Source organism: Brienomyrus brachyistius, chromosome 4 (assembly GCF_023856365.1).
Source record: "Brienomyrus brachyistius isolate T26 chromosome 4, BBRACH_0.4, whole genome shotgun sequence".
NCBI classification, from domain to species: Eukaryota; Metazoa; Chordata; class Actinopteri; order Osteoglossiformes; family Mormyridae; genus Brienomyrus; species Brienomyrus brachyistius.
In genome coordinates, this window is record NC_064536.1 from 16,716,213 (window position 1) to 16,742,024 (window position 25,812).

Below are 25,812 nucleotides of genomic sequence, written 5' to 3' on the forward strand. Positions count from 1 at the left end.
ACAATGGGGGCAGGAGGACTCCTGTTTAAAGTGTCCATGTGAGGCTGATCAGCGCCTGCCTGCCTCCCCTTTCGGTGAGTTGGCCAACCTGGATTCTGTCCTGGGAGAGTGTGGCCCAGTCACTGCTGGCCGTGTGGAATCAGAGTCCAATCCGGTCCCATCTTTGCCCCTCTTACCACTAATGGCCAGCTGGAGCGGGGGGCGTGATCCTCACGGTTGCTCAGCATGGTGTCCCGAACCAGGAGACACCTGCCTGGCTTATAGCTCGATTGCGCTGGATCTTGTCAGTATTGGGCTGGAAAGTGTTAAAAACAGAATGAAGAAAGTTAGGGAATGCAATGGGATTGGCTGGCTTTGACTGGGGGGGGGTGGGCCACCCGGCCTGCATGTGTGATTTTGTTACTTTCGCTTCAGAAGATGGAGAGTGTGGTCTGCTGTGGGGCCCTGTGTGTGTGTGTGGAGGCAGAGAGGGGCGCCCCTCGGCGTGCGTCTCAGCCTCTCCCAGCTCCCTCTAAGCCCCTGGCCGCCATAACCGCACTCTGTTTACTCTTAGACCTGGAGCTGGGGGACACCGGCTTCTCCGGAAGAAGCACTTCACCAAAGGCCAGCCTGTCTCCCCGGTAAGTCTTATTTACACTGCTGGCTGAAAGCCGCCCTGGCTGCCTGTGTGTGAGTGGCCTGTGCCTTCATGTGCCTAATGTGGCGTGTCTCTCTCCTTATCGCACCAGTGGACATTTAACTTCATTACAAACGACCTATGGTTAAACAGTTTGTCATTCATCATTTTGTGTTTGTTCATAACTGTACAATACTTCAGGTTGATTTATAATGTTTATAAGCTGAAACGCTTATATGTTTTCAGTGATTAAAATACTGCTTAGAATTATTATTTTTTTTTTAGTTTTTTTTCAGGAACATCATGTATTCTCTCTCTACATGCATAAGCCGGTATCCTTAAAGGTGCTTTAAACTTGATTTTAAATGACTGCTTGAAACAAAACAAACTTAGGTACATGTTTTACTCCTGCATCAACCAAAGAATCTAATTTTTCCATTCAATAGTAGAGTAAATGCTCTCAGTACATCGTTCTCTCATTTAACTGTGTGTGCGTGAGATAATGTAGCTTGTTTCCAGAACCTGTAATGAGGTCTGGTTGGCGTCCACCTGGTGGGCCGTCTGTCAGGCCGGGGGGTGGGTCATGTGACCAATTGGGATGCAGTCCCCCACTATCTTGAACCTCATATTGATGAGGTGTGTCAGCACCGATTGGAGGGCAGGAGGGCATGGAGATTTAGTGCATTGGCCTTTCGAACCTAGCCACCACCCCCCCACCCCACGGCTGGTTTATGGAAGAGAGACTCTTTACCCATGAAATTTACCTTCCCTGAAGGAGATGGATCATGTGAGGCTTGTGGGCTGTAAGAGTGTGGTTCGCTGAGACCCCCCCCCCCCACAGCATGGCTAGTAGACCATCAGCATGGGAGGGGGCAGCCACAGCCGCACTGTCCCAGTTGTGGAATATCATGGGCATTAACGCCCCCATTGTGGCTGTGGTGTCTGTTTCCCTCTTAGATCGCCCGTGAGTGGCCTGAACATCCGCTATGACTCCTCTGGATTGGCGGCTCCAGGTCCAGCTGTCAACGGGGCGAGCTCTGCACTGCCAGTGGCCACCAGCATCGAGCAGCTCCTGGATCGACAGTGGAATGAGGGCCAGCAGTTCCTGCTGCAGCACGGTGCTCCAGGGGTGTCCGGAGACTGTGAGTCCTGCCTTCCCCCTCCCGCCAGTCGCATGTCTCGCACCTGACTCTCGCATGCCTCGGTTTTATTAGCACGTGTGTCTCAGGGTCACACGGGCAGGCGGCTCACGCCTGTCGTCCCGCTCGTTGGGGCTCCCCTGACCGGTAACAGATATTTAACGTGAAGCTCTCCTATTCCTTCATGTCCGCCGTGCTGCATAAACGGCCACCTGTGCCACAGCGCTGATTCTTAGGCGATTAAAATTTGCAGGTCGTCTCATTCGTAATGAAGCTGCATAATTGTAAACGTGCAGTCAGTGGGCTCCAGACAATTTTAATGAATCCTCATTGAAATTGCAACTCTCCTGTTTATATCGGAAATTCATTATTGTTGTAATATACGTCTAATTGCTTACATGGTTGCAAAATGACAGTTAACATTAAATTACAGTTCTGTAGCCTTGTTCTTTTGTAATGATGAGTGGCATGAGGCCTGCTTTGAATATCACTATATCTGTTTCTTAATTAGCTTAATTAGTAATGGCCGTTTAATCATGCAGAGGTACTTTGCAATTTGCTTTAGCTGGTCTCTGCTAACATGCTGCTGTGTCTGTGTTTTAAAGTGGTGTTGCTTTTAAAATGTCTACCTGTCTGAAGAGCTCCACTTGTTTCCTCCTGATACGAAGCTCGGAAATTCTATTTTACTTCATGTGGTGTTGATTCCAGGTTGTACTCCAGTTTTAGTGACGGCGGGTGCTAATTAATTTTAACATGCTACAGGGGCTAATTTCCTTTAGCAGTGGATCTCTGATAAGCATGGAGTGTTGTGTTTTTTTTTTTTTCCTTTTCCACCGTGTTTGTTCACGCTGGTGCATTGTCCTCATCGCGCTGCTCTGTGATTGGCAGCCGTGATAGATATGCAAATGAGGAGGAAGTGTGGGTGGTACTCGCTTCGGTGGGGTCACTGGGGTGACCTCCAGCATTTTTTTTTTTTCTTGGGCTTAAATTCCCCCTTTCCCACATCCCTGTGTGGATGAACTGCTGCCTCATCTATCGTGCGCTACCACCGCGCTGACTGCCGCCACCCCGCTCCTGCCCGCAGTGCTGGCCATGCTCAGGTCCCTGCACCAGCTGCAGACAGAGAATCGCCGACTGGAGGAACAGATCCGCACACTGACCGTGAAGAAGGAGCGGCTTCAGCTGCTGAGCGCCCAGCTCGCCGTGCCTTTCCCCTCTGCCAGCAGCGCAGCCAGCACCAGCAGCACCAGCACGCCAGCGGCCTCCTCGCCGCAGCTGCCCGGTGCAGGCCTGCACGCAGGTCAGTGACGCGCCACCGACGCATGCGCTACTCGGCGGGGCAGCTGTGCTCTAGTTAAATTGCCTGTTTTACCTTCAGATGTGCTGAACAGCAGCAAGAGCCCTCAGCTAGGCAGCACGTTCCTTCCGGACTCCGCCCTGCCTCTGCCCCTCCCCCTGGCGGCTCAGGTATGCCACCTACTGGCCCTCGATGATGCGCCGCAGTCCCGTTTGGAATTCGCTGCCCCGCTGAGCTCTGCCTTCCTTGCGCCTTCCCCTTGGTAGGACAACACCCCCAGCAGCCACAGCAGCAGCTCCGCCCTCTCCACCCCCCCCTCGGTGGGCCACGGCTCCCCTCCGTCTGTGCAGCAGCAGCTGCAGGTCAATGGGGCGCCGGGGGGTGCTATGCAGTCTGTGGCCCCCGCAGCTGCCGCCGGGACCCTCCCTGCCATGCCCGGCGTAACGGGACTGATGGGGGCCATCCAGGGGGGGCAGCTGGCCATGAACGGCATAGTGGGAGCCCTGAACGGTGTGATCCAGACGTCGCCCAGCTTGGCGCAGAACACCAACACCCTCCCTCACCCCGGGGGTGTGTCGAGCATCCCACTGACCATCTCCAGCTCCCTTAACAACAGGTAAGCCCCTGAGCCCCCCCACTCCGATAGTCACCCTGCTTCATCTGCCAGTTCCAGGGAGAGGCTCTTTTGACCTTTCAGCAAGCTGAACGAGTCCAAGTTGATCCCTTGCATGTTCTCTCTTCTTGGCCTTATTCACATGGATCGCAGCAGCACCACACCTGGGAAAACCAGGTGAGCTTCTCCCCCCTTGGGCCCCAGACTTGTGGGCGGCTGTGCCCCTGCCTACCTGCCTTTCTGTCCATCCATCCCATCAGTTTCGTGTCGTGTTTGCTGTGTAAAGACCCACTCATCTGCCATCAGTCTGCTGTGCTCTTCGCAGTTAAACATCCATGAGGCTCCTCATAAATTGCCAGAAAACAACAAACTTTACCGTCCTGCGGCCTGGGATTGCATGCTTCGCTTAATCAAAGTCGCCCCGCATTTCTGTTGATGCACCACTGTCCCCAGTGGCCCTGCAGTGGCAGTGAGATGTCACAGCCTTGCTGTCGTGTGCTTGCAGTGCGCCGGGACTGGGCCTCCTGTCGGAGCAGCAGCGTCAGATCCTCCTCCACCAGCAACAGCTGCAGCAGCTGTTCTCGTCGCCACAGCCCACCCCGGTAGGTGAGGGGGGGGCGCCTCCCACTCTCTCTGTCAGGACGTGCTTCCCTGCTTACAGCTCCCTGCTTCCGTCTGTCTGTACAGCAGGAGCAGCACCAGGCCCTGATCTATCAGCTAATGCAGCAGCAGCAACAGCAGCAGCAGCACGACCTGCAGCAACTTCAGCATCTGTCCTCCTCCCAGCTGCCTGTCAACAGCCTGCTGCCCACAGCTCAGAGCACCATCACTACCAACCCCTTCCTGGCCATGCACACAGAAGCTTCCCAAAAGGCCGCCGTGAGTACCTCCCGAACCGTACCTCAACCTGCCAGCATTCCACCAGCTCTTGATAAAACGACGGACAGTAGAAGACGTGAGCGCGAATACATTCTCAGTGCGGCCATGTTCCTGCCCACAGCGCCTGGCCGAGAAGGGCGGCGTGGTCACCGGCCAGGAGAAAAGCTGACCGAGCTGGGTGCGTCTCCCTGAGAGCAGCTCATCACCCAGCCCCTTCTCGGAGACCAAGGACAGAGAGCAGGGGTTTGCCACGGAAACTGCGAGGGGTGAAGACCGTCGTCAGAAACATGACGACACTTTGTTGCACTAAAATCTTCAGGGACTGCAGAAATCTGGCGAGATGAAATGGACGCCGAGTTTGTGTGAGAGAACGGAGGTGTGTGTGTGCGCTGCCTTGGGGCAGGGCTGGCCCGAGGCCTGACAGGAAGGCGGCGGCAGGCGGGAATAGCCACACTCCGATCCTCCTTGGGGCCAAGAAGGCACTACGCTATCTTTTGTACTGAGTGTGTGTTAAAATGCAGTGGGTTTACTGGGCGGCAGAGCTGTCTGACGGCTACGGCCTCAACGAGCACAAGCCGGCCTCCGTGGGCCGTCCAGCCACGTGTAAACCAGTATGTTTAGCGGTCTGTAGCTCGGGGGAAGCTGTGTGGTTCGGTGGCTTTGCTGTCCATCTGTGGTTACCTACAACCCCGATTCTTCACCACCACTACCAGCATTCTTTATTATTCAAGAGTCATGAAGCTCAAAACGATACAACCCACTGCATGTTCAAACCTACTCTGCCTTCAGCCGGAAGGTCATGCTGGAGGACCTTGCGCTACGTTGAAGAATCTGCAGATGAATGCTGTTAATTTATTAGTTCTGTTCAGGTGAGCTGAAGATGTTTCTGTGAAGTGCTCAATCCAGTCTAGCATGGAGGACCTTTCCCACTGCTGTCCAAAACGACACTTTCACAGACATCTTCGGTCATATCCTACAGGTTTTAGACCCTGGATTTGTAAACAGAACCTGTAAGCAGTTGAGGCCAAAGCTCCATCTGGCCTTTGTAAATAGCTCGTCTCTGTGTTACACGGAGCTGGAGCCGCTGTTCGGGTCGTACTGAGCCTTAAATTGCACAGTTTTACCTCGTTTGTGTAAATAAGTGTCCGTAAGTGTCTCCATGTTGTGAAGATGCAGACCTTTTTTGCGTTATTTTCTATCAGCCATGCAAGCAGTGACTGGACACAAAGTATTTATTTTTTAAATAAGCAGGGAAATCTTACAACTCTTGCACCATTTTCTACTTTGGCCCCATTTCCTTGCCAGGTGGATCAGTTTTTTGTACAGCATTTAAGACGAATCTCAAAGGTATATATTTCAGAATAACGCAAACTTATTTATGTTTGAAGAAAAACAAGTGAACAACAGAAAAAGACCCGTCGATTTATACTGTTTGTAGCAGGAACCTGATATATTAAAGTTCTTTATGTAGTGTGAATCGATCGTTTCACTGATAATTCACAGTACGTAAAATGTGAAGAATTTAATTTCCATTTTAAACTGCTTTTTTCCTACTTGAAACATTGGTGCTATGTATACTGAAGTAAATGGTCTAAGACATTGCCTGTGTTCAGCTGTTTCTAAACGGAAGGGGTAACTGCATTTGCATAGAACAGTCGCCGGACCCCGGCCTGGACCGGAGCCTAAAGGAGCCCTTTCTTTTGAGTCTTGGTACCAGGCAGTAACTGTTAGTTTCTGATTGACAGCATGCAGCTTAGGCCTTTGTGCAATCATTCCTGCATAAATACTACTGCCATCTAATACGCTCACGGTAAGTATGAATATTCAAAACATGAATCTAGGTATAAACAAGCACACTGGTTCCAGGCCTATGGAAACACTTTAATGCACATCAGTCTGTCCTGCTTTGGTTACAAACTCACCTCAGCCTGTTGCATAGACATTTCCTTTCATGTAAAGTGTCCAACTAAAACTCAAGTATAAAGACAGCCTGTGCTCAATAAATAAAACCATGGCGCTGGACTGGGGGGTGGGGGGTGGGGGTGAGCTGGACGTCTGCTGGCCGACGGGCCGTTTGGGTGGAGTGAAGGCACATGGCAGGCAGGTGAGAGGTACGAGGGCACAGCAGTGTCCTGGAGTCAGCTCTTGGCTTGTTTCCTCTTCTGCACGAGCTCTGCCAGGAGCTTGTAGCGAACCATGCACTCTTCCTGCGGGAGAGCAGGCAGCGTCAGTGGCTAGCAGCACATGCAGGAGACAGTCGCTCGCTCGCTCGTTCTGCTTTGATGAAGTCTACCATCCTCAGGACACACAACAGCATTAAATGACAGCCAACGGAAAATGATTTTACAATCTGGACTACAAAACAAACACTTCCGAACCTAAGAGCCGGTTAAGGCGCTGCAGGTTAAGACACTGTCCCTGAGCAGAAGGTTTAAATCCCAGAGCTCTCCAAGTGATTTCACCATTAGACACTAGAGTTTCTAGGTTTCTAAGCCCAGTCGGGGTTCCAAGTTGAACTTGCATTCTGACCTCAAACTGGCTTGTGTGTGTATAGTATCTTTACATGCATACATTTGACAGTCTTCAAGCAGCAGACCTCACCAGCTCCCTGGTACTCTTACCTTGCTCTTGCCTGGTACCACCTTGGCTATCTTGTCCCATCGCTCGCTGGTGCCGCGTGGGTACTGCTGCAGAGCCTGCTCCAGAAGCTTCTGCTGGTTCTGAGTCCACAGCTCCTCTGAGCCCGCTGGCCTGTCCCTGCCTGGCTTGCGCTCATCGGCGCTGTCATCATCAACCGTAGCGTTCGGGTCAAAGTCCCTCTGCCTGCGAGTTCGGGCCTTGTCGTCGCCTCCGGGAGCCACCAGCCGGTTACCCCTCCTGTGCCGGGCCCTCCCCTCAGTGTCCTCCCCACCTGGCTCCGTGGGGCCTGCCCCCAGCTCCTCCCGCTGTGTAATGATGGTGTCCGGCAGGGTAGCCACCTTCACGCTCTTCCCCATCTGTACGCCAGACTTGAGCTCAGAGAGCTTCACCAGACCTGTTGAGCGAGGGGGAGGGGGGTCATGAGGGCAGGAATGAAGAGCTTCTCCATAGATTGCAGGTGTTGAGGGCCGACTAAAAATCTGATATTTAAAAAGAGCAAGTTTTTTTTTTTTTTTGTTTGTTTTTTTAGACCAAAGTACCTATTTAACCTCTTCACACAAGATGTTTTTCCTGGAAGAAAATGGCCAGACAAAATATAGGTGCATAATTGGGGTATAAAAAATTGCTTTGGCCAACATAAACAATGGACAATGTTACAACTTCTCGGTATGCAGAACTTCAAAGGGTAGTAAAGCACATTCATAAAAGCGTGTGCACCATATGTCCGTCAGCTAGGAATGTGCCTTCCCGTGCTGGAAGTGCAGTGAAATGTGCGCTCCAGGGCATTCTCTGGGGTACCTTTTTTGTTTTTAGTTTTCCCCCTAGTGTTTTATCACGTTATGCTGTCATGTCACCATTCAAAACCTGTTTCAGCACTCGAAAGATGAACAGGACAGGACTGGGACTGAAACCGCATTAGGGCATCTGAAATGAATAAGGTCGACAGGGCAACAATTCCTGGCCCGAATCCTTCTGAGAATTTGTGGAATGTACATCGGTTTGTCTTAATCAGAACTACTGAGGAAAGTGGGCAAGTTAGTCCATCTGCGCACAAGGCTGCTAGAGACCACGACCCTCGAGTGAAAACGCATAATGAACTTATGAGGCTGCAGCAGAGGCCCAAAGGCGGGTGAGACACTTCGCACAGTCCGGTAACAGTGCGCCGCTTACCGGATGTGTTGGTGACGCAGTCTTTCACTTGTTTCACCTTTGAAGTGACCTGTGAGGGGAAAATGAATTAATATTTAGGCTGAGGGGTAATCACTGGTCAATCATGATGGGGGAGAAGAGGGGAAATATGGGGGGGGGGGTGTCATTATCTTGCAGTGTTTAACGCTGAGCTACTAAAAGAGGGGTCAGACTTTCTGGAAGCATTTCTTCAGTGAGTCTAAGCAGCATTAAAAACGGCAGCCCGTGTTAAAAAGGCTTCCTTTTCAGTGCTTCCTCCCTGTGCCACAGACCTGCCAATAATTTCTCCAGCACTGAATGACGGCGTACGGCTGAGATGCATTACTGACCCCTTTACTGAAACCCTACCCCAGTGCTGTCTGGGAACGTGCATCACTACCGGCGTGGCTAGACGCTGCCTTTCAGACCTGGGGCGGTGTAGGAAGGAGGATGGGCACCACAGGGCATTTGGCTTGGGAAGGGCGGGGTGGGTTTAGGGCAGATCATTTTACAGACAGGTAACTAGCAGGACCTGCCTCTCACTCGGCACCTAATCAGACATCCGCTGATCATGGGAGCCGTTTGATTCCCCTGCTGACAGACAGGCTCACACTTTCTTTGCCTTTCTCACTCAGTCATTTTACCTCCCTTGCAAGCCAATGGGGGTTAAAAAAGAGGGGGAAAAAAAAAGGTAATCAAATTATGGAGAGGAAATCTTCAGAGAAGGGCATGCAGTGCTGCAGGCTTTCATGCATTTAGGACGAGCCTCTGTTCCGGAAGGAGCTCAGAGAGCACTTCAGTTTCCTCTTCTGATTGCGGGGATGGAGTCCGGCGGTAGGAACGGCACATTCATGCCTAAATGCTGATTAGCTGGTACATCTGTCTGATGTGGGGCCACTGCGGGGGGGGGGGGGGGGGGGATGGTGAATCTGAGCATTATGTTGCACATGTGAGGAGACTGAGACCAGCAGGCCAAGCTGGGAGGGAACGTCCAGCTACCCATAAACGTTGTAACCCGAGTCTCAGTGTTTCTCGAGCTGGGCCCTGCCCACCATCTCCCCCGAAGCCTTGTCAGCTGAGCCCGTTTCCTTGAGGCCCACTTCACTGTGCCATTCTAAAGCGCCACGCTAGCGGCCCGTCGGGATGTGAAAGGCACCGATGTGCCGCGAAGACCGTGTCACATCACGCACTGGCACCTCAATCTCATAAATCAAAGCTCAGCACATGCTGAGGAAGGGTTCCCCTGCAGGCCGAGTGGACACGGTGTGTAGGTAGGCATCTTTCCTTCTGCGGTTTACCTTCCTCTCTGCGGTTTAACCACCTCCCCCTCAAACCCCCCTAGGTCACACTGCCCCACTCCCCGATTACTTCCAGCTGCCCAGTAACTACAGAGTGAGCGAAGTCTCTCACATCTGACTCTGCTTTGGCTAATTAATTGCCCCCAATCCCCGGTCCCTCCTCCATTTAAGACCTCAAGCCAACCCACCCCCCATTTTTTCAGTTTTTAAATCAGCCCTGTCAGTCATAAGAAACCCCCCCCCACCCACCCACCCATTCATGCCCTGGAGGTCCCAGCTGAACTCACGTCAGTCACCGACCGGCCAAGCTCGTGAGCGATCTTCTCCCATCGACCTGGGGTGCCCCCTGGGAACTTGGCCATGCTGCGTGTCAGCTGACTAAGGTCCTCTTCTGTCCACTCGGGTGCCTGAGGGGGAAAACACAAAACGATCAACACAGTAATGCAGAGAAGCTCCCCATAGTCAGCATGGGATGGGAAACCTTAAAACTTGACCTGCAAGCTCTGAATTACTCCTTAATTTAACAAAAGGGCATATAAAAGCAGAAATGGAAAAAGGCTGACAGACAGATGAAGGTCAGGGGAGGGGGCCCTCATCACTGCACAAACTAGCCCCATGTCCCTATATCAGCGTTAAAAAAAAAAAAAAAAAAAAAAAGCAATTATTGGTTAGAAAACTTTTATTCTACACAAAGACAAAAACTGAAATAATCTGTTCAGATGGTTTATTGTATCGTAAGTTTCTGTTATTACCAGTAACCCTCCACAAATACTAAGGCCAGAGAGAAAGACACCGTTTGAGACAGATGAAATGGCAGATGTGTAACGGAACACGAACGTCCATGGCAGAGCATCCTAACCAAAGCGAACTGCGGCTCGTGGCATTTCCTGCGGGCTACGAGGACGTGGGGCACGCTCCAGTTACTAGCCGTTGGGATTCCCGTGGCCGGCTCCCAGCTGCATGTGGCACACCCGATATTCCCGGTGTTCCAGCTCAGAAAGCGGGACTTCCTGCTCGGGAAGGGAAGTCGCACGGCTCAATGGAGCCGTGTGGCCGCGGAAATAAGACCGTGGCCACAAAGGCCACGACGGAGCTTAGGAGCAAAGTGACGTCATGCGGCGGAGGTGACGCGGCCGGCGTTCTGCAAGGAATCTTACAAGGAGATTTGCTGCAGATCTGCAAGCTCTTACACAGAAGCTCCAGAGGATAAAACAGGGCTGGGGTTTGGCTCATAAGCATGGACATCCCCCATCTTCATAAGAGGATGAAAAGAGCTTCATTTATCAGGGTGGGGGCTGATCCTCTCCACACACACACTCACATGCACACACCCTGCCATTGTTCCCACCCCAGGAGCACCTCTCTCTCACCTCCTGCCTGTAATGTGAGCAGAAGGCCGTCGCTGACCAGGGTGGGACTGGGCTGCAGCTGTGGTCACAGGCCTGCAAACAAAGCCCTCCACCTCTGTGCTCTAGCATTCCTATCTCACAGCCACTTATCCGTCTCCCCCTGATTGCACTAGATTAAGGGGGGGGGGTGCATTCTGCCTGGATTCCACCCCAGCCTAAACCGGACCCCCACAGGTTCCTCTTCTGTGGGATAATGGGCCCACTGTGACCCAGTCAGGTACAAACACATCCTTCTTCATTAGCGGGGGCCCGCTTATCTTTGACTAACCCCCACCCCCTGTATGTACTCACACACAACACACCACATTATTTAACCAAATCACCGGGCGACACACATGCATTTGGTCAGACTGCTGACCTCAGAGTCACATGACGAGTGAGTGGAACCAGTAGGCAGAACTCGAGTTTAGATCACATGGGTGTGAACTTCCATCCAATTTATATGGGGGGGGGGTTGGTTTAATTAGGACAATACATGCTAGCCAGCAACATATTTTTGGAACAAGAACTTGGGCTAACTAGGGCGATTTTAACAGGGATGTAGGGAGGCAACATGGACAAATAACCACATTTAAATATCACTGACTGTTACAGCCATTTTTTTTTCCCTGCAGCGATGCTGTAGGATGACCGGAATGATCCGGCATTCCTGCGATTCCGCCATCCAGCTCCCACGGCTCCTCTTCCCTGTGGATGCTGCTAATCCTTTCCACAACTTGCTGCGCGTCCATTCCGTTAACATCCCCATCCGCGAGAACATTGTCATCTTGTAAAATCGATAGCCCGACGCGACCGCTCCGGACCAGACTGAATATTAAACAAGTCGATCGATAAATTAAATAGAGAGAGTGTAATGATTTCCAATTAGGAGCACGGCGATTCTTAAAAAGACGGGAGGGACGTAACATTCCCTTTGAACAAAAGGCTTGGGGGAGAAGTGGAGAAACTGCAGAGAACAAGGGGTGGGGGTTAGTGGAGTATCGAGAAGGGGTGGGTTTGTTCTTTTTTTTTTTTTTTTTTTGGCGGTGGTGGGGGGGGTGGGGGGTGGTATTCCTGTCAGCCGAAAGCAGCAGCGTGCAAGTCATTTGAAAAGATCACCGTGTTGGGTAATTCTGCAGGCCCGTCCGTCCCAGTTTGGATCAGCCCGGAGCCTCGCGGACACAGGAAGCCCTGTGAGGTGAGCGCCCTCCGCAGGAAGGGGGGAGGGGTGCGGCCGGTCTCCAGGGTGGGGACAAAGCCCCCGTGTGACACTAATCCATCCTGTCATTCTCTATCTGTGCATTAAGCACACTGACATCCGCTCGGCGTGCTGACGGCTCACAGCTCAGGGGCCCTTCTCAGCGCTGCTCTCCTCCTTCCTGCGCTGATCAATAGCCCTCTTCTTTTGCATGCTCCCCTTTCTTCCCACTCCCTCTCAGGACGGCCCCTGCCCCCCACCCCAGGCGCCCCTCGCCCCACAATGGAGAGGCGACTGCAGAGCACGCCACTACCTGCCATTTGCGGGGAGAGCCCTGCCGCGGCTCCGCTTGCCTTCGCGGCTGCATCCGAGGTCACATGTGCGGCCGCATCTGTAAAGACCTGCGACGCGCGTTGGCAGCGCCCGAGCGGGGCGGCCCCAGCCTGGCGGAGGCCGGATTCACTGCCACGCGTTTACTGTAACCTGCCCTGTCTTCTAATGCGTGAAGGCCATGCTGAAATACCGCCACGGCAGGCAGATCTGAACGTTCCTGTTATTCACACAAATGGGTTCCTGATTATCCAGATGGACAGTAACCGATAACTAACAAAGACACCTCTACCTACGGGATAGAAAAATGAAGTGAACTTAATTAGATTCAAAGTGAATGATTATAGTAACACATTAGTAACCATAGTAATTATAATGTATATACATGCATTATATATCTCCTATAATACATACGTTATACATATGTACAGACACACATCCATGCACACGTATATATTATACACACATACACACAGGCCAGCACAATTATGAACTACAAATAAAATCATTCCTTTTCATGTAATTGTAAGCTAAGTATTTATCCATTTCAAACTCATCTAGAGGAAACAAAGGTATATATCCTTTCAGTGTACAACATTAATAACCGTAATAAAAATAACCACGTAATATCTAGTAGTAACAACATTACTATAATATAATCATAATAATAAATTATTATTATTATTATTATTATTATTAATGTTGTCGTTACTACTAGATATTGATGGGTTAAACTCCACGCTTGATAGTTACCTTACGGGTATTAATTAAATACGTTGCCGGCAATTTGAGAATTTACGATCAAATTTGTCCAGCTGCTTGTGTACCGTAATACACAATGGCTAATTTTGAAAAAGACAAAAAAAAAAAACATTAAGTTGGAAGAGAGCAATTCTTGATTTATTAGCATCAAACGAGAGAACAAACCCCCTCACACGTTACGCACTGGTTAAATAAGCGACTTCATCCGAAGGGGGAACAGGACAACAGGAACCGAGCGCCATTTCGAGGAAGCCCTGTTTACGGGATGCGGTATCCCGCATTCAGCCGGAGCGAAATCACCGTGTTTACGGGAGTCATCACCTCCGAAAAGCTGCTTATCATCAAAATACGCCGGGCTGGGCGAAAGGTGCATGGGGAAACCAAGCGTGCTCGGAGAAAAAGAGCCGTAGCTCTCTATAAGTGTAATTATCGGGTACGCTTTAAAGTGTCCGAGGGCTGCTATTCCCCCGCGCAGCCATGGAAAAGCACTCAACCCGCAGCCAGGAAAATAAACGCTACGACTTCAGCTAAACATTTGTGTTTTTTAGAAACGATACAAATGATTTCGAGTTTGAGTGCGTTGTTTTCTATGACAGCACCTAAAATGTTTTTGTTGGATTTTTGACGGAGTTGGAGCGATTATATAAAATCACTTCTGGGAATGACAGCACAGGACCGAGCTTATAGTTTAATATAAAAGTGTGTGTGAATGAATGAATGAATGAATGAATGGGAGAAAAGGAAAAAAATATATATATTTTTCATCTTTTTTTCGGTGCATTGGGGGGGTACCACGCAAGGCTGCTTTTACACGGTAGGGTAGCGTGAGACCCGGGGTTGGGCGCTGCGGCTCCAGCACCCGCAACAAAACGCGCGGGTAGAAAAGCAGCACCGCCGAACCCACGAACTATACATTTTTAATTAATTTAGAAATTAAATTCTAAAAAAATATGACGCTTAAAGTAATACGCAAAATTTGGCAAATTCAGCGGAAAAAATATACGATTTAAAGATAGGCAATTCCATTTGCTTAGTAATGCTTGACACACACACACACACACCTTTACAAAATTAATGTTTATGAGGTTTTGTACTGGGAACATATGTAATACATTATGTTTAAATAATTTTAAACGTTTGTATGCAACCAGATTAATTCATTATACTCGCAGCGAAAGAGATGTTATAAATTAGGTAATGGTTTTCAAGCAAGGCAACTTCCGGATGTAAGAAGCTTTGTCCTCCCTGTTAGTTCTGTAATCACATTATGTAATCCTGTCGGAAGATCTTTTTACCTCCGTCAACCGCGCTTTTTAGTATTTACCGCTCGTAAACAAGCACGTTCACACGGTATTTCCCGGCCTTTTAAGAGGTCCCGAGTGTTTCTCGCACTAAGAGCGGCCGCCACATGAATGTTTAATTAAAGTCAGAGATTACGTTGTATATCAAAGACTTATTAGACCCCCTGCTGACGTGTGTGTGATAGGATGTCACAGAACCGGCGAACATTAATCATAAGGAAACAGGTAAAAATAGAGGCAATTGTTGGTTCATTATTAGAGGAGCCCACGTGATAATTAATAAAAAGCCACTATAAATATTCTATATTAACTCATTCCTTTCATGTCGAAAAAGACACAAATTATCCATTATTCTTGATGGAACAAAAGCCATTAATTTTGTAATGACAACGTATGTAAGTGGTACATGGCCGTCCATTCTTGCTGTTTATTATGAAAATGTCAGGGCGGGGCCATTGCTTCCGTTGTTGCGGGGAGGGATGTGGGGGGGGAGAAACAGTCCTGCAATTTCATAATCGGTAAATAAGCACATCGTCAACAGGTCTGCGGGTGGATTTGGGGGGCGCCCGGCCGGCCAGGAACCACCATGAATTATTCACCCCGTGCTTCAAAACGAGACACAGCTGTCCTTCCCCTGCAGCCCGAACCATGCGGTCAGGGGGCTCCCTGCAGAGCCCCCCCACTGGTTTCCCGGACGTGAGCTACGGGCTCCCTGGAAACGAAAGCCCCAAACACGCTAATGCACGTGAAATCATTTTCATAGCATGTGCCTGTGTGTCGGTACAGCATAATACCGGAGAGATGCTTAAGAAATGATATAAACCTCATTCCACAAGCCCTAAAAGCTGGATAAGGGGAGCGGCAGACATAGATGGAAAGCGGAGCGCGTGGGAGAGGACGAGTGACCCCTGGGATAAAGAGAAGAGCGGTAACTGGGCGAGAGGCCACAGGTCCATTGTGCGGACGACACATTTCTCAGCAATAGGGATAAGAAGCCGTCACGTCTAACCGCTGCATGCAAGTTTCTGTAGAACCAACCGGAACTCACGCTGGGAAAGTGATATGATACGACTGCAGCCATGAGGGGGGCAGAAGGGGCAATTAAAATATCACTTTTTACGAGTGAGAGCAGACGCGTTTTATAGGCACGCCGCAGCAAATTGTCGGGCAGGGAGAGACTCCGGGAGGAATTTCAGCAGCAAGGTGAACTTTAGCTCAGAGACAAAGGAAGAGCAAGACAACCTTTTTCCCATGATGCCCTGCAAAAGATGCCAGGTGTGTCTTTGTCAACATAATCAGTGCCCCCTTGAGACCGCACTCATACTCCCATGCCTGACTGAATCAACAGTGGAGCTCATTTAAGGGCCGGGGGAGGGAAAAGTACAAAACAGGCGCAGAGCTTCAGAGGCAAAGAAAGGGAGCTAAAAAAAATTTATTATATATATATTATATATATATATATATATATATATATATATATATATATATATATATATATTTTTTAAATCATACGACTTGCCAGGCAGGCTCCCGGCGGCACCTCACAACCCGGAGGACCAGGCCATACACGCGTCTCCCAGTCGTTCTTCCACATCACAGTCATCAGAAAGATGAATTACAGACAAACAAAATCAATAGGTCTGCTCTCCCAGCGCCTCCCGCAGCGGTGGGCATCGGCAGAACAATGCCGGCAGTTTCCTTCAAGCCACTTCCATGCGTTTTCACGTGGGGGGAAAAGGCCTCTCACCCCGCCTGAGCTGCTCCCCCACCACCCCCCGCCCGCACCTTCACGGGCCATTAGGGGACAGTAAGGTGCAGGGGGGGAAAAGTGGAGAGAGGGAGTGGCAGAAAGGCATACAAACGAGGGAAGAGGCTTATGGAGCCAAGAGCCAAAATTCACCCGGGGTGGGGGGGCTGGGGGCGGGTCGGAGGTTCAGGTTTCAGACGTGCGCACAGGCGAGATGGGGAGGTGTAGATGAGCAGGTGCTGGAGAAGTGGGGATTGCAGCTGGGGGTGGGGTGGGGGGGTACCTCCTTAACCACGGTCTACAGGTGCACCCCCCACTCCTCACCCATACATTCCCTGGGCGGCCTGTTCCCCGAACCCCCCCCCCCAGCTGCTGACACTCCCTACGGACGCTCCTCCCGGGGTAGAGATGGGAGCACCGGCCGGCCACATTGTCAGGGCCTGGCTGACAGACAGCGCACATAATGAGCGCAGAAGCCTGCTTTTCAGGGGACAGACAATGAGCACAGGGAAATACGCAGAGGCACAGGGAGAGGTGACCAAGGACGGGGTTGCGTAACTCATTATAGAAAATGTCATGTTCTGAATGACGGCCTCTGTGGGTCAGAGCCCAGTCCGGGGGCCCTGACCCGTACAAGCGGCGGAGCTCGACGTCACAGGACTGGAAAAGGCAGGAGCTCTGCAGGCCCAGAAAGGGGAAGCGGGCCATCTGGCCCGGAGACGTACTTGCTGATCTGAGTGGGGGGCATCCTATGGGTGCCTGGATTGTGAGCTTGTCAGGGCGTCGGAGTGACTCCATAGCCCCTCGAACAAATGACGGCCCGGCGCCGTTGGTGCACGCGATCCTCCCTGGCCAACGTGATGCAGCCGCTGCAGCATGCTCCATGCACTGATCAGGAACTGCAGCAAAGGGAGGGGCCTGCGCATGTCACTGCATGACAGCCGGGGTTGGGCAGCGTGAGCCCATCGACCTGCTGTCAGCGGGCGAGACACGCTCACTTTGTCGACAGGGGCGAAACACACACACTCTCTCTCACACAGACACACACACACTTGTTCGCACATTAACCTGTAACATGCCCATAAAAGGAGCTGCAGGAGTCTCTGGCTGGGCGACATCACCTTCATGTAAAATTTTATAGATAAACCTCAATGCAGTTCATAAAAATATGAGCATGTCATCCAATAGCCGGCAGTGCAGGGCGACGCCACACTGCTGCAAATTAGCCGTCCAGTTAGCGACCGCGGCACATATAAACCCATTCATAAGTAACGGCCTATTACTGTTATTATTTTGGCCAATAACATGCCCGACTCGACCGTGATGTCTAATTACACAGCAGGTTAAGTGTTATAACCTCTCCAGCTGGGGGGGGGGGGGTGTCTTACACTGACTCCTGTCTCCCTTCTCATGATATTTCACGCTTCATTTAGTCCGAGCCACTTACTTGACTCTCGTGTGTTTTAATAAGCCGTGTGATTTCAACGCTTTATCTATCTTTGTTTTAACTGACCGGCTCAACACACTTTTTTTTTTTCACCATTCATTTGTTGCACATTTTGTGTAATTGTAAAATGTATGCTTGCTAAGTAACTCGCAGCATTTTCTTCGTCTTTCACACTGATATAGTAGATCTCACGCTCCAAATAAAGCGAGATGAATGCTGCCACCAGCTGTATTTGTGCCTTGCACTGTGAACGCTCCCGCGCTCTGATTTCACATCACTCTGACTTCCTGTCAGCCCTTGTTTTTCCTTGTTCCTCTTATCTGATGTAATCTTAAGGGCACTTTTCTTGCAGAATGAATATTAAGACTGTCCTTGGCTCTTATCTGGCAAAGCCTCCATTCACTATCAATTAATCCTCTTACTCTCAGGGTGTGAGACATCTCAAGAGAAGAGGAGGGAGGGAGGGTCACACCTCCTAATTGCACATAATGCTGGAGGTGCCTGTTTCTTCAGGGTAACGACGGCGCACCCCCCACCCCCACCTGACACACACACGCGCACACACACACACACACACACACAGCTGACAAAAACATGCATAAAAATAGCCAGCACCCATCTGATAAACACACCGTATGAACACTGACACACACCTGGGACACCCCCCTCCCCAGAGGAGCCAGTGGGCCCCCAACGAACAGGGGACCACGAGTCGTGTGGGTACCATGGTGACGCCATGACCTCCGGCTCCTTATCGGGATTCGGACGCGGAGTCAGAACCTTCCAGTGCCTCCACTTACCCTTCAATCAAGCAATTAAACAATGAACCAAGACGCAAGGCAGGCAGAAATGCCAGAGGCTGGGGGGGGGGGGGGGCGGGTGGGGGCTGATCAGGTTCTATCCTGGAGGGCAGAGGAGGGTAATCATTAATGCGTTTTAAACGGGAGGGGCCAGATTTGGTTAAGGAGCCATTTTACTCATCTAGATGCCAGCCTGGGAGCAGGAGCCACCGAGGAGGAATGGCACAGACCTGCAGGGGGGCATCTCAAAATGGGAGAGGGGCAGCACAGGCAGACGGCTGGCATGGACGCCGCCACGCACTGCCGTGCCGACCCTCACCCCGCCCCACTGCCCTTTCAGCCGGGATCTTCCTCCAGACTACAAAAAGCCGGCGGTCCCCCGAGCGCACTTCCCTACTCAGTGATTACCCCATTAATGTCCCCGCGGCTCAAACGGCACCCGGCCGGCAGCTAATGGCTGCGCCCGCAGGCACTAAGCCCCTCCCACGTGGACCACGCCCCTCCGCACAGCACCGCGGGGAGCCTAATGGCCGAACGGAGAGCCGGTGTGCGCTCACACGTCCAGGGCCCCGCATTAAGTGCTCCCTCCTGGGGACAGGCGCTGAGAGACCAGGCGGGCTGCAGCACCACGCGGCACTCTGAAAGGTCTCTGGACAGTTAATGCAATCGACCACAAGCTCTTACAGACTTTACTCGGCGCTGGCCGTCGGCAGCAACATAAAAACATAAAAAGATTCATCTGAAAGCCTGGCGAGTTCTTCAGCCCAGATCACGGGCAGCACACGACGTCTGAGGGAAGATGAAAGGAAAACACTTGTTTACCTTCTTCTTCTGGCTCCTCCTGTCCTCCAGCCAGTCGTCCATCTGATCCTCAATCTCCTCGATCGATACGCCCTGATCATACGACGGCACGAAAGCCGCTTCTGCCGAGGGGGGCTCGTACACCGGGAACGCGGCCTTGGGCTTCTTCACCTTGGTCCTCTTCTCCTCTGCGGGACGGCAATGCGCGCGGTCAACGCCAAGGTCGAGCCTGCGGGCGGCCTCCAGCGGGAGCAGTCGCGCATTACCATGCCTGCCTTCGAGCGGCGTGACACTCGATCCTCGATTCAGAACGATGGGATTTCAAACGCCCTGCGGAAGAACCGCCAAAATCCGGAGAAGAATCCTCCTAATTACACTGTCTAAGCTATATCTGCCAATAACCCAGAGTCCCGTAATGCCCCAACCCCACTGGGTGGCAGAGAGAGGGTGCACAACGGCAGGGCTGGCACAGAATCAGAGGACAGATTAACCGCCTCCCTGCACCAACCTCTGTTATTATTACCGATTTGAGATTCAGGCTGTGCCGACTTAAAGTGATAAAATAAAAAAACAGAACTTCCCAGTGCATCGCGGGAGCCCAGACGCCGTGGTGGGCCATTAGGAGGAATCCATCCGACAAACTGGGGTGATTGGGGGGGGGGGGGGGGGGGGTACTCCGCGAGGAGGACAGAGCACGCGCTCTCACGCTCCCGCGATTCCCAGCACGTGAACGCGGTCGTGTGTGCTGGTACCTCCAGACACAGTCATAACTCTAAGTGAAGAGGAGGAGGAAGAGGGCGCCCCCCGCGGGTGGGTGACTCACTGTGCAGCGCCTCCTGCTCCGCCAGCTCGAGGGCCTCCTGCCGCGCTTTCATCTTCATCTCCTGGTAGTCCTCGTAATACTGCTTCACATCCTGGGCGAGAGGAGCGCATTGTCAGCGGCGGCGGGCTCCACCTACGGCGACGGGACCGGCGGCTGGAGAAGAACGGTACCTGGATCAGGTGGGGCAGGGACTTCACAGATAGATACAGCCAGATGCTCATCTTGAGGGGCAAGATGTCCTGCCAGTGAGGCTTCTCAGACGACCTGAAAAGGGGGCAAAGTGTTTGGCCGGCATGTAACGGCAGCGCCCTGGAGGAGCAGCGCCCTGGAGGAGCAGCGCCCTGGAGGAGCAGCGCCCTGGAGGAGCAGCGCCCTGGAGGAGCAGCGCCCTGGAGGAGCAGCGCCCTGGAGGAGCAGCGTCCGCGGGCTCACCTCTCGCCGCTCTCCTGGCCCAGAGGCTTCAGCTCCTCCCCACTCCTGCTGCCAGCCTTCTTTCTCTTCTCCCTTCGCTTTCTGCTCAGGAGCTCATCCTTTCCGAGACAGACAAAAGGCATGTGGACGACAGCCTGGGCACACTGCCGCTACGGGGCCCGTTACAGGAGGACCGCAGTGTCAAGCCTGGATAGGGCATTGCACTGACTAGAGGGGTGGACTGATGTGAGCCAGTAAAGCGACAAATGCCAGCAGCAAGCATACGCCCCAAGTTCTGGGAATCTATGATTATTCCAAAATCATTAACAAAAAAAAAAAAAAAAAAAACAAAATTTAGTATTATTTGTTACCTGCCAATGAAACGTAGCAAAACGCATGCAAACAAACACAGCAACGCACTAGCCCTGATCAGGGGGACAAAATGCCAGCGTTTTAGAATGTCAAGATGCTGAGAAGATGTCTCCTCCACACCTTCACTCACCAGCTGCTTCTCCAGGTAGATCGACCAGATGACCGCGTAGTGGCCAACCGTCAAGATGAGGAAGAGAAGCAGGCCCAGCTCCCCATTGCTCATCTTCCTCACCCGCCGGTAGTAGAATACCGGCTGTCCCCAGTTGGGCAGTCCATTAACCAGGATGTCGTTGTATCTGAGGGACAATATGCCCAACCACAATGTCAGTCCCCGGAAGAGGTGCTTAAACAAAAGCTGGGGGGGGCACACCGGAACCCTGCCACTTCCCAAACTTGTAGATATTACACGTTTGTTTCAGAGCCGTGCACTGATTTTGAAACACTTTCCCCAAGCTGCAAGGTGCGTCTCAGCGAAGAGAACTGGATACATGCACAGACGTAAACTAGTAAGACCCCTTTTTTTGAGAGCAGGGTGGAGTCATTTAAGTACAAAACTTCTCTCAAAAATATGCAACACAACATTTTGTTCTGGAAACCAAATGCAATTCAAATTACAATTCTTATGAGGCATCATATTTTTATTTATATATGGCTTTAAATTACTTTTAGACCAATATATAACAGAGCATCAAGGGGACCCGTTTGGCCTGATCAGCCGGGTTACCCACAGCCTGGAGTAAGGCCCGGCCCCGGACATGCGGCAATTAAGAAAAAAAGTGAAGTTTCTCCTAGAGTGCTATTAGAACGCGCAGTTCAGGTCAAACATCGATCCCCCCGCAGACCCACCAACCCCTTCAGAAATCCTATTTAGACCTGGATGCCTTTCCGGCCTTCACCGCCCGTGCATTAAAGCCCCAGAGGAGTGCGGGGTATTTAGGGACTCGCAGTGTGGCAGCCCATCTGAACATCCCCCCCCCCCACGAGAAGCCAGGCCCCCGGATCGATGCCACATGATTTTCATTGATAGCGAAATCAATCGTGGATCACGCAGAAGCCCCAGCCCCACCCAGGCAGGCCCCGCCCAGGCAGGCCCCACCCAGGCAGGCCCCGCCCCCCGCGTGCTGCCAGTCGCCGGGAAACGGAGCCGTTTCATCACCCGACTGGCCCCGGACAGAGACGTGGGGGGCAGATGGAGTGGCAGACAAAAAGAAAAAGCCACAGGGAGATACAGGGCTGGAATTAGCACGCAGACGGTGGAGAAAAGGATCGATGGGCCCACATGAGCAGATGAATAGATTGTCATTAATGCTGTTTTTGTATAGAAACTGAGGCCCTGAATAAACGTAAGTATGATGGGACCTACCAAACACCAGGTTTACTCCAAAGGCACCACGCAGTCTAATGCCAACTACGTCCGTTTGGGGCAGGCTAAGCGTTACATTAACCATTCTGCCGCTTGCTTAGCCAATGCTAGCCAAAAGTGACTTGCCGTTTTGATTTTGATCACATGCGGAACTCGAGGGAAACTTTCATGAACTGGGTCGCTTTGCTGCAAAAAAAGTGGACTGCCCTGATATTCAATATGACAGCAAGGGATTCTGGGTAAAGTGGCATGCACCCCTTTAGGGATCGATCCCGCCCCCTTGGGCTGCGTGGGCTGGATATTATGATGCCCTCCCCCAGCCGGGACACATGCAATATGAAGTCATTCGCACTGTCAACACCTCGTGGAAGCAGACACCTGAGGCTGGGGGGGCGAGGGGGGTATGGGGCTCAAGGATCCCAGCAGGGAGGATAAATTATAATGGGGTGGGGGACACAGAGTGGAATAGGGTGCATGCTGACTAATTCGGTCTTACCACCCTCCAGTTCAGGAGAAGACATACACAGCCAAACTTACAGGCCAAGCATGCGAGGGTCTCTTCTCCAGTCATGGACACCCGACTAGGATAATAAGCCACCCGTATGGCACGAGCCCCTCGGGGAAGCACAAAGTCGGCCACTCCCTCGCCTTTTACTCCCCCTACCTCTCTAGTTTTCCACAACATTTCGGGCTCCGCCAGCCCAGACGGGTCTGAAGAGCCGCCAGCAACGGTTACGCCAAGCCGGGCCAGACCGATCAGGCAAGGAGATGATTAGCGAACAAATGAAACAAACCTCTGCCGTCGCTCTTCATCTTTCAGTACCTCGTAGATCGCCACCAGCTGAAAGAAGACAGAATGCAGATGAATCCAGCCTCACTCAGTCAGACTGAACTTGGCGGGCCATGCAGAGCACCCAACGCCAACATATGCTCCAGGTGAAATTCTTGCGCATATAAGCGCTGGCTTCATCGCGACCCCCCAGCCTGATTCCGTGTACGCCACTCTCATATGAGGCCCTACCGGTTTCACTGACCACAGAAACCCAACGGAGCTGTCACACTCCCCAAATCAGTCTCACAGGAATTAATTATATATTACAAAAACTTTTGAACTCAAAAGTTCTGCAATGATTCATTAATATAAGACAAATTTACTAAGACAATGGGGACAATTTTTTTTAACTATTATTACATTTACAATCAATTCAGGATGGTTAAAAAAAAAAAACAAAAAAAAAAAAATTCCCTATCACCCCAAATCCGACATATAAACACAGTTATCAAAACCACAAGTGATTAACATACCTTCAAATTGTCTAACATTATGATTTAAAATGATAGATTTCATATTTACTTTTTCTGGTTATCCTTTAGGGTTTCTCCTCTTGACCGAAACAAGGCAGCAATGAAACGGCTCTCAGCCCTGCCGTTAAAAACCCATAATGTCGTTTTATTACGACGCTCCTCTCTCTCCAGGTCCTACTGCTGCCTGACGTCTTGGATTTCCTCCTTTAATTAAGGCTGCATAATTGGCTCGCGTAGCCAGAACCGCGTGATTATACATCTTCTTACTTGTTTTGATATTTTTCACAGTTCTCATTATCACCTTTGGGAGTTAGAATGACCCGGCAGGTAATTACATTCATATTTAATTAAAACTTGATACAACAGGATACAGGCCGCAAAATTGCACGGAACATTAAAATTACCCATTCTTTTGTAATTATTTGAAGTGTTCTAGAATAATACAGGGTTTTCGCAGCAACGCGGCGAAGGCACACGTGGGCCGGCGGCTTACTTGTCTGAACTGAGTTTCGGCGTTCTTGTCTTTGTTCTTGTCGGGGTGCAGGGTCAGGGACAGCCTGCGATAGGCCTTTCTGATGTCTGCGAACGAGGCGTCCTACAAAAGCACAGGGGGGTGGGGTAGGAGGGACAAATCACGGCCGGCCGGTCAGTCCCGAGCTGCCACAGAGCACCTCGAGCCGAAACCAGGTGAGGCAAGACGGACTGATGACACGAAATATCACCACCTACTTTTTCCTATTGTTGATGATTCTTACTTCAGAGGCAGAATCAGTTTTAACGGCCAAGGAATTTGCCTCCAGTTTTTTCCTTGCTCTCTATATACTTACACAGAACAGACATACGGCAAAAAAACTTGCAGAAATACAGATACACAACAATGAAATGTGTACAGTAAGGACCTGAGCCAAGAAGGGAAGGGAAGGAAATAGCAAGAGAGAAGGCAAGATGGACAGACGGAGAGGATGTGTCCATCCCTGATGCCTAGATTCACCTACAGACATACATAGACAGGGGAAAACAATAGAGACAAGAGCCAACATCACCAATGACGGAACTAAACCTAAAAAGCAAAGACACGCTTGAACTTTAACATTAACAAACACTTAACAGGTGAGAGAGAGGGCAAAAAAATCTGTGAGGCCACCAGCAACCCAGGCTGACCGGCCCGAGTTACGGCGGCAGTCTGTCACCGCGGGGTCTCAGATGGACAGTGGCAAAGCAGCGTCCTGACGCCTAGCCCCCCGCCCCTTGGCATAAGGCTGGGATTACCACTCAGAAAAAAAAGCAGGTCTTAGTCTCCTGGGGGGAGGGCTGCGGGGGACTCAAGCCTCTATATTCTCTAAAATGGTGCATTATCCCCAAGTTAAAAATTGGAAACTCAATACTCCCACCAGGCTATATCTGACAGTCAAAGCATTTAAAAAAACACACACACACACACACACACACACACACACACACACACACACACACACACACACACACACACACACACACACACACACACACACACGAGGTGAACGGTTTTATCATTTTAAGGGTCCGCGTCTTGTTCTTAAGCGTGCCATAAATAAAGGAAACTCAGAGTGAGGAATAATACTCTGCTCAGTTTTGGGTGCACAAAGACGGTGAGGAGGACACCTGCTCCAATCACAGCCGTTATTGGTCTTTTTAAAAAGCACGATACAAGGAAAACACACCCCAAGCTGCCAGAGTACAGTTGGCTTATGCAATCACTACAGGGAGCAAAAAAAATGTGTATTACACACACTATATTACATAGTAAATTATTGCTTTATGACTAAATAACCTCCTACAAACCACACCCACAAAAATTAACACCACATTCACAGTACAATATATTTTATTGCTGAATTATTCACTGCGCGCACACACACACACACACACACACACACGGCTGTAATGTGCCATAAACAAGTGAAATGTTAAAATTAGCTTAAATCGCTTAATCTGACAATGAACAGTATAGGAAACGGTGCATATTTTCCCCACAGAAAAAAAATACAAAATTTAAATCCCGCAGACCTACTGCAGTCCCATTTCTGCTTTTACAGAAATGTATTTAGTCCAAATACAGGCGTTTTACCGAAGATA

General features: G+C 50.9%; 2 protein-coding genes across 15 annotated transcripts in view; one reads left to right on the top strand and one right to left on the bottom strand.

Moving 5' to 3' along the window:
• mllt10 (MLLT10 histone lysine methyltransferase DOT1L cofactor) overlaps positions 1–6,021 on the top strand; it is a 41,332-nt gene extending 35,311 nt beyond the window's left edge. For 7 of the 14 annotated variants that reach the window (XM_049012625.1, XM_049012624.1, XM_049012631.1 and 4 more), the window contains 9 exons: positions 554–620; positions 1,574–1,758; positions 2,840–3,055; positions 3,134–3,222; positions 3,319–3,668; positions 3,819–3,842; positions 4,171–4,267; positions 4,353–4,544; positions 4,666–6,021. In XM_049012625.1, the coding sequence (XP_048868582.1) occupies positions 554–620; positions 1,574–1,758; positions 2,840–3,055; positions 3,134–3,222; positions 3,319–3,668; positions 3,819–3,842; positions 4,171–4,267; positions 4,353–4,544; positions 4,666–4,713 (1,268 nt within the window). In that variant the 3' untranslated portion in view covers positions 4,714–6,021. The remainder of the gene's footprint in view (positions 1–553; positions 621–1,573; positions 1,759–2,839; positions 3,056–3,133; positions 3,223–3,318; positions 3,669–3,818; positions 3,843–4,170; positions 4,268–4,352; positions 4,545–4,665) is intronic. The other 7 variants (XM_049012627.1, XM_049012638.1, XM_049012636.1 and 4 more) reach the window with 4 other exon arrangements.
• dnajc1 (DnaJ (Hsp40) homolog, subfamily C, member 1) overlaps positions 5,759–25,812 on the bottom strand; it is a 30,203-nt gene continuing 10,149 nt past the window's right edge. Inside the window, exons 2-12 of the mRNA XM_049012642.1 lie at positions 24,191–24,292; positions 23,187–23,233; positions 21,160–21,325; positions 20,679–20,776; positions 20,417–20,510; positions 20,247–20,337; positions 19,445–19,611; positions 9,937–10,056; positions 8,355–8,403; positions 7,166–7,578; positions 5,759–6,751 (exon numbers count right to left, since the gene is read on the bottom strand). Of these exons, the coding sequence (XP_048868599.1) occupies positions 6,683–6,751; positions 7,166–7,578; positions 8,355–8,403; positions 9,937–10,056; positions 19,445–19,611; positions 20,247–20,337; positions 20,417–20,510; positions 20,679–20,776; positions 21,160–21,325; positions 23,187–23,233; positions 24,191–24,292 (1,416 nt within the window). The 3' untranslated portion in view covers positions 5,759–6,682. The remainder of the gene's footprint in view (positions 6,752–7,165; positions 7,579–8,354; positions 8,404–9,936; positions 10,057–19,444; positions 19,612–20,246; positions 20,338–20,416; positions 20,511–20,678; positions 20,777–21,159; positions 21,326–23,186; positions 23,234–24,190; positions 24,293–25,812) is intronic.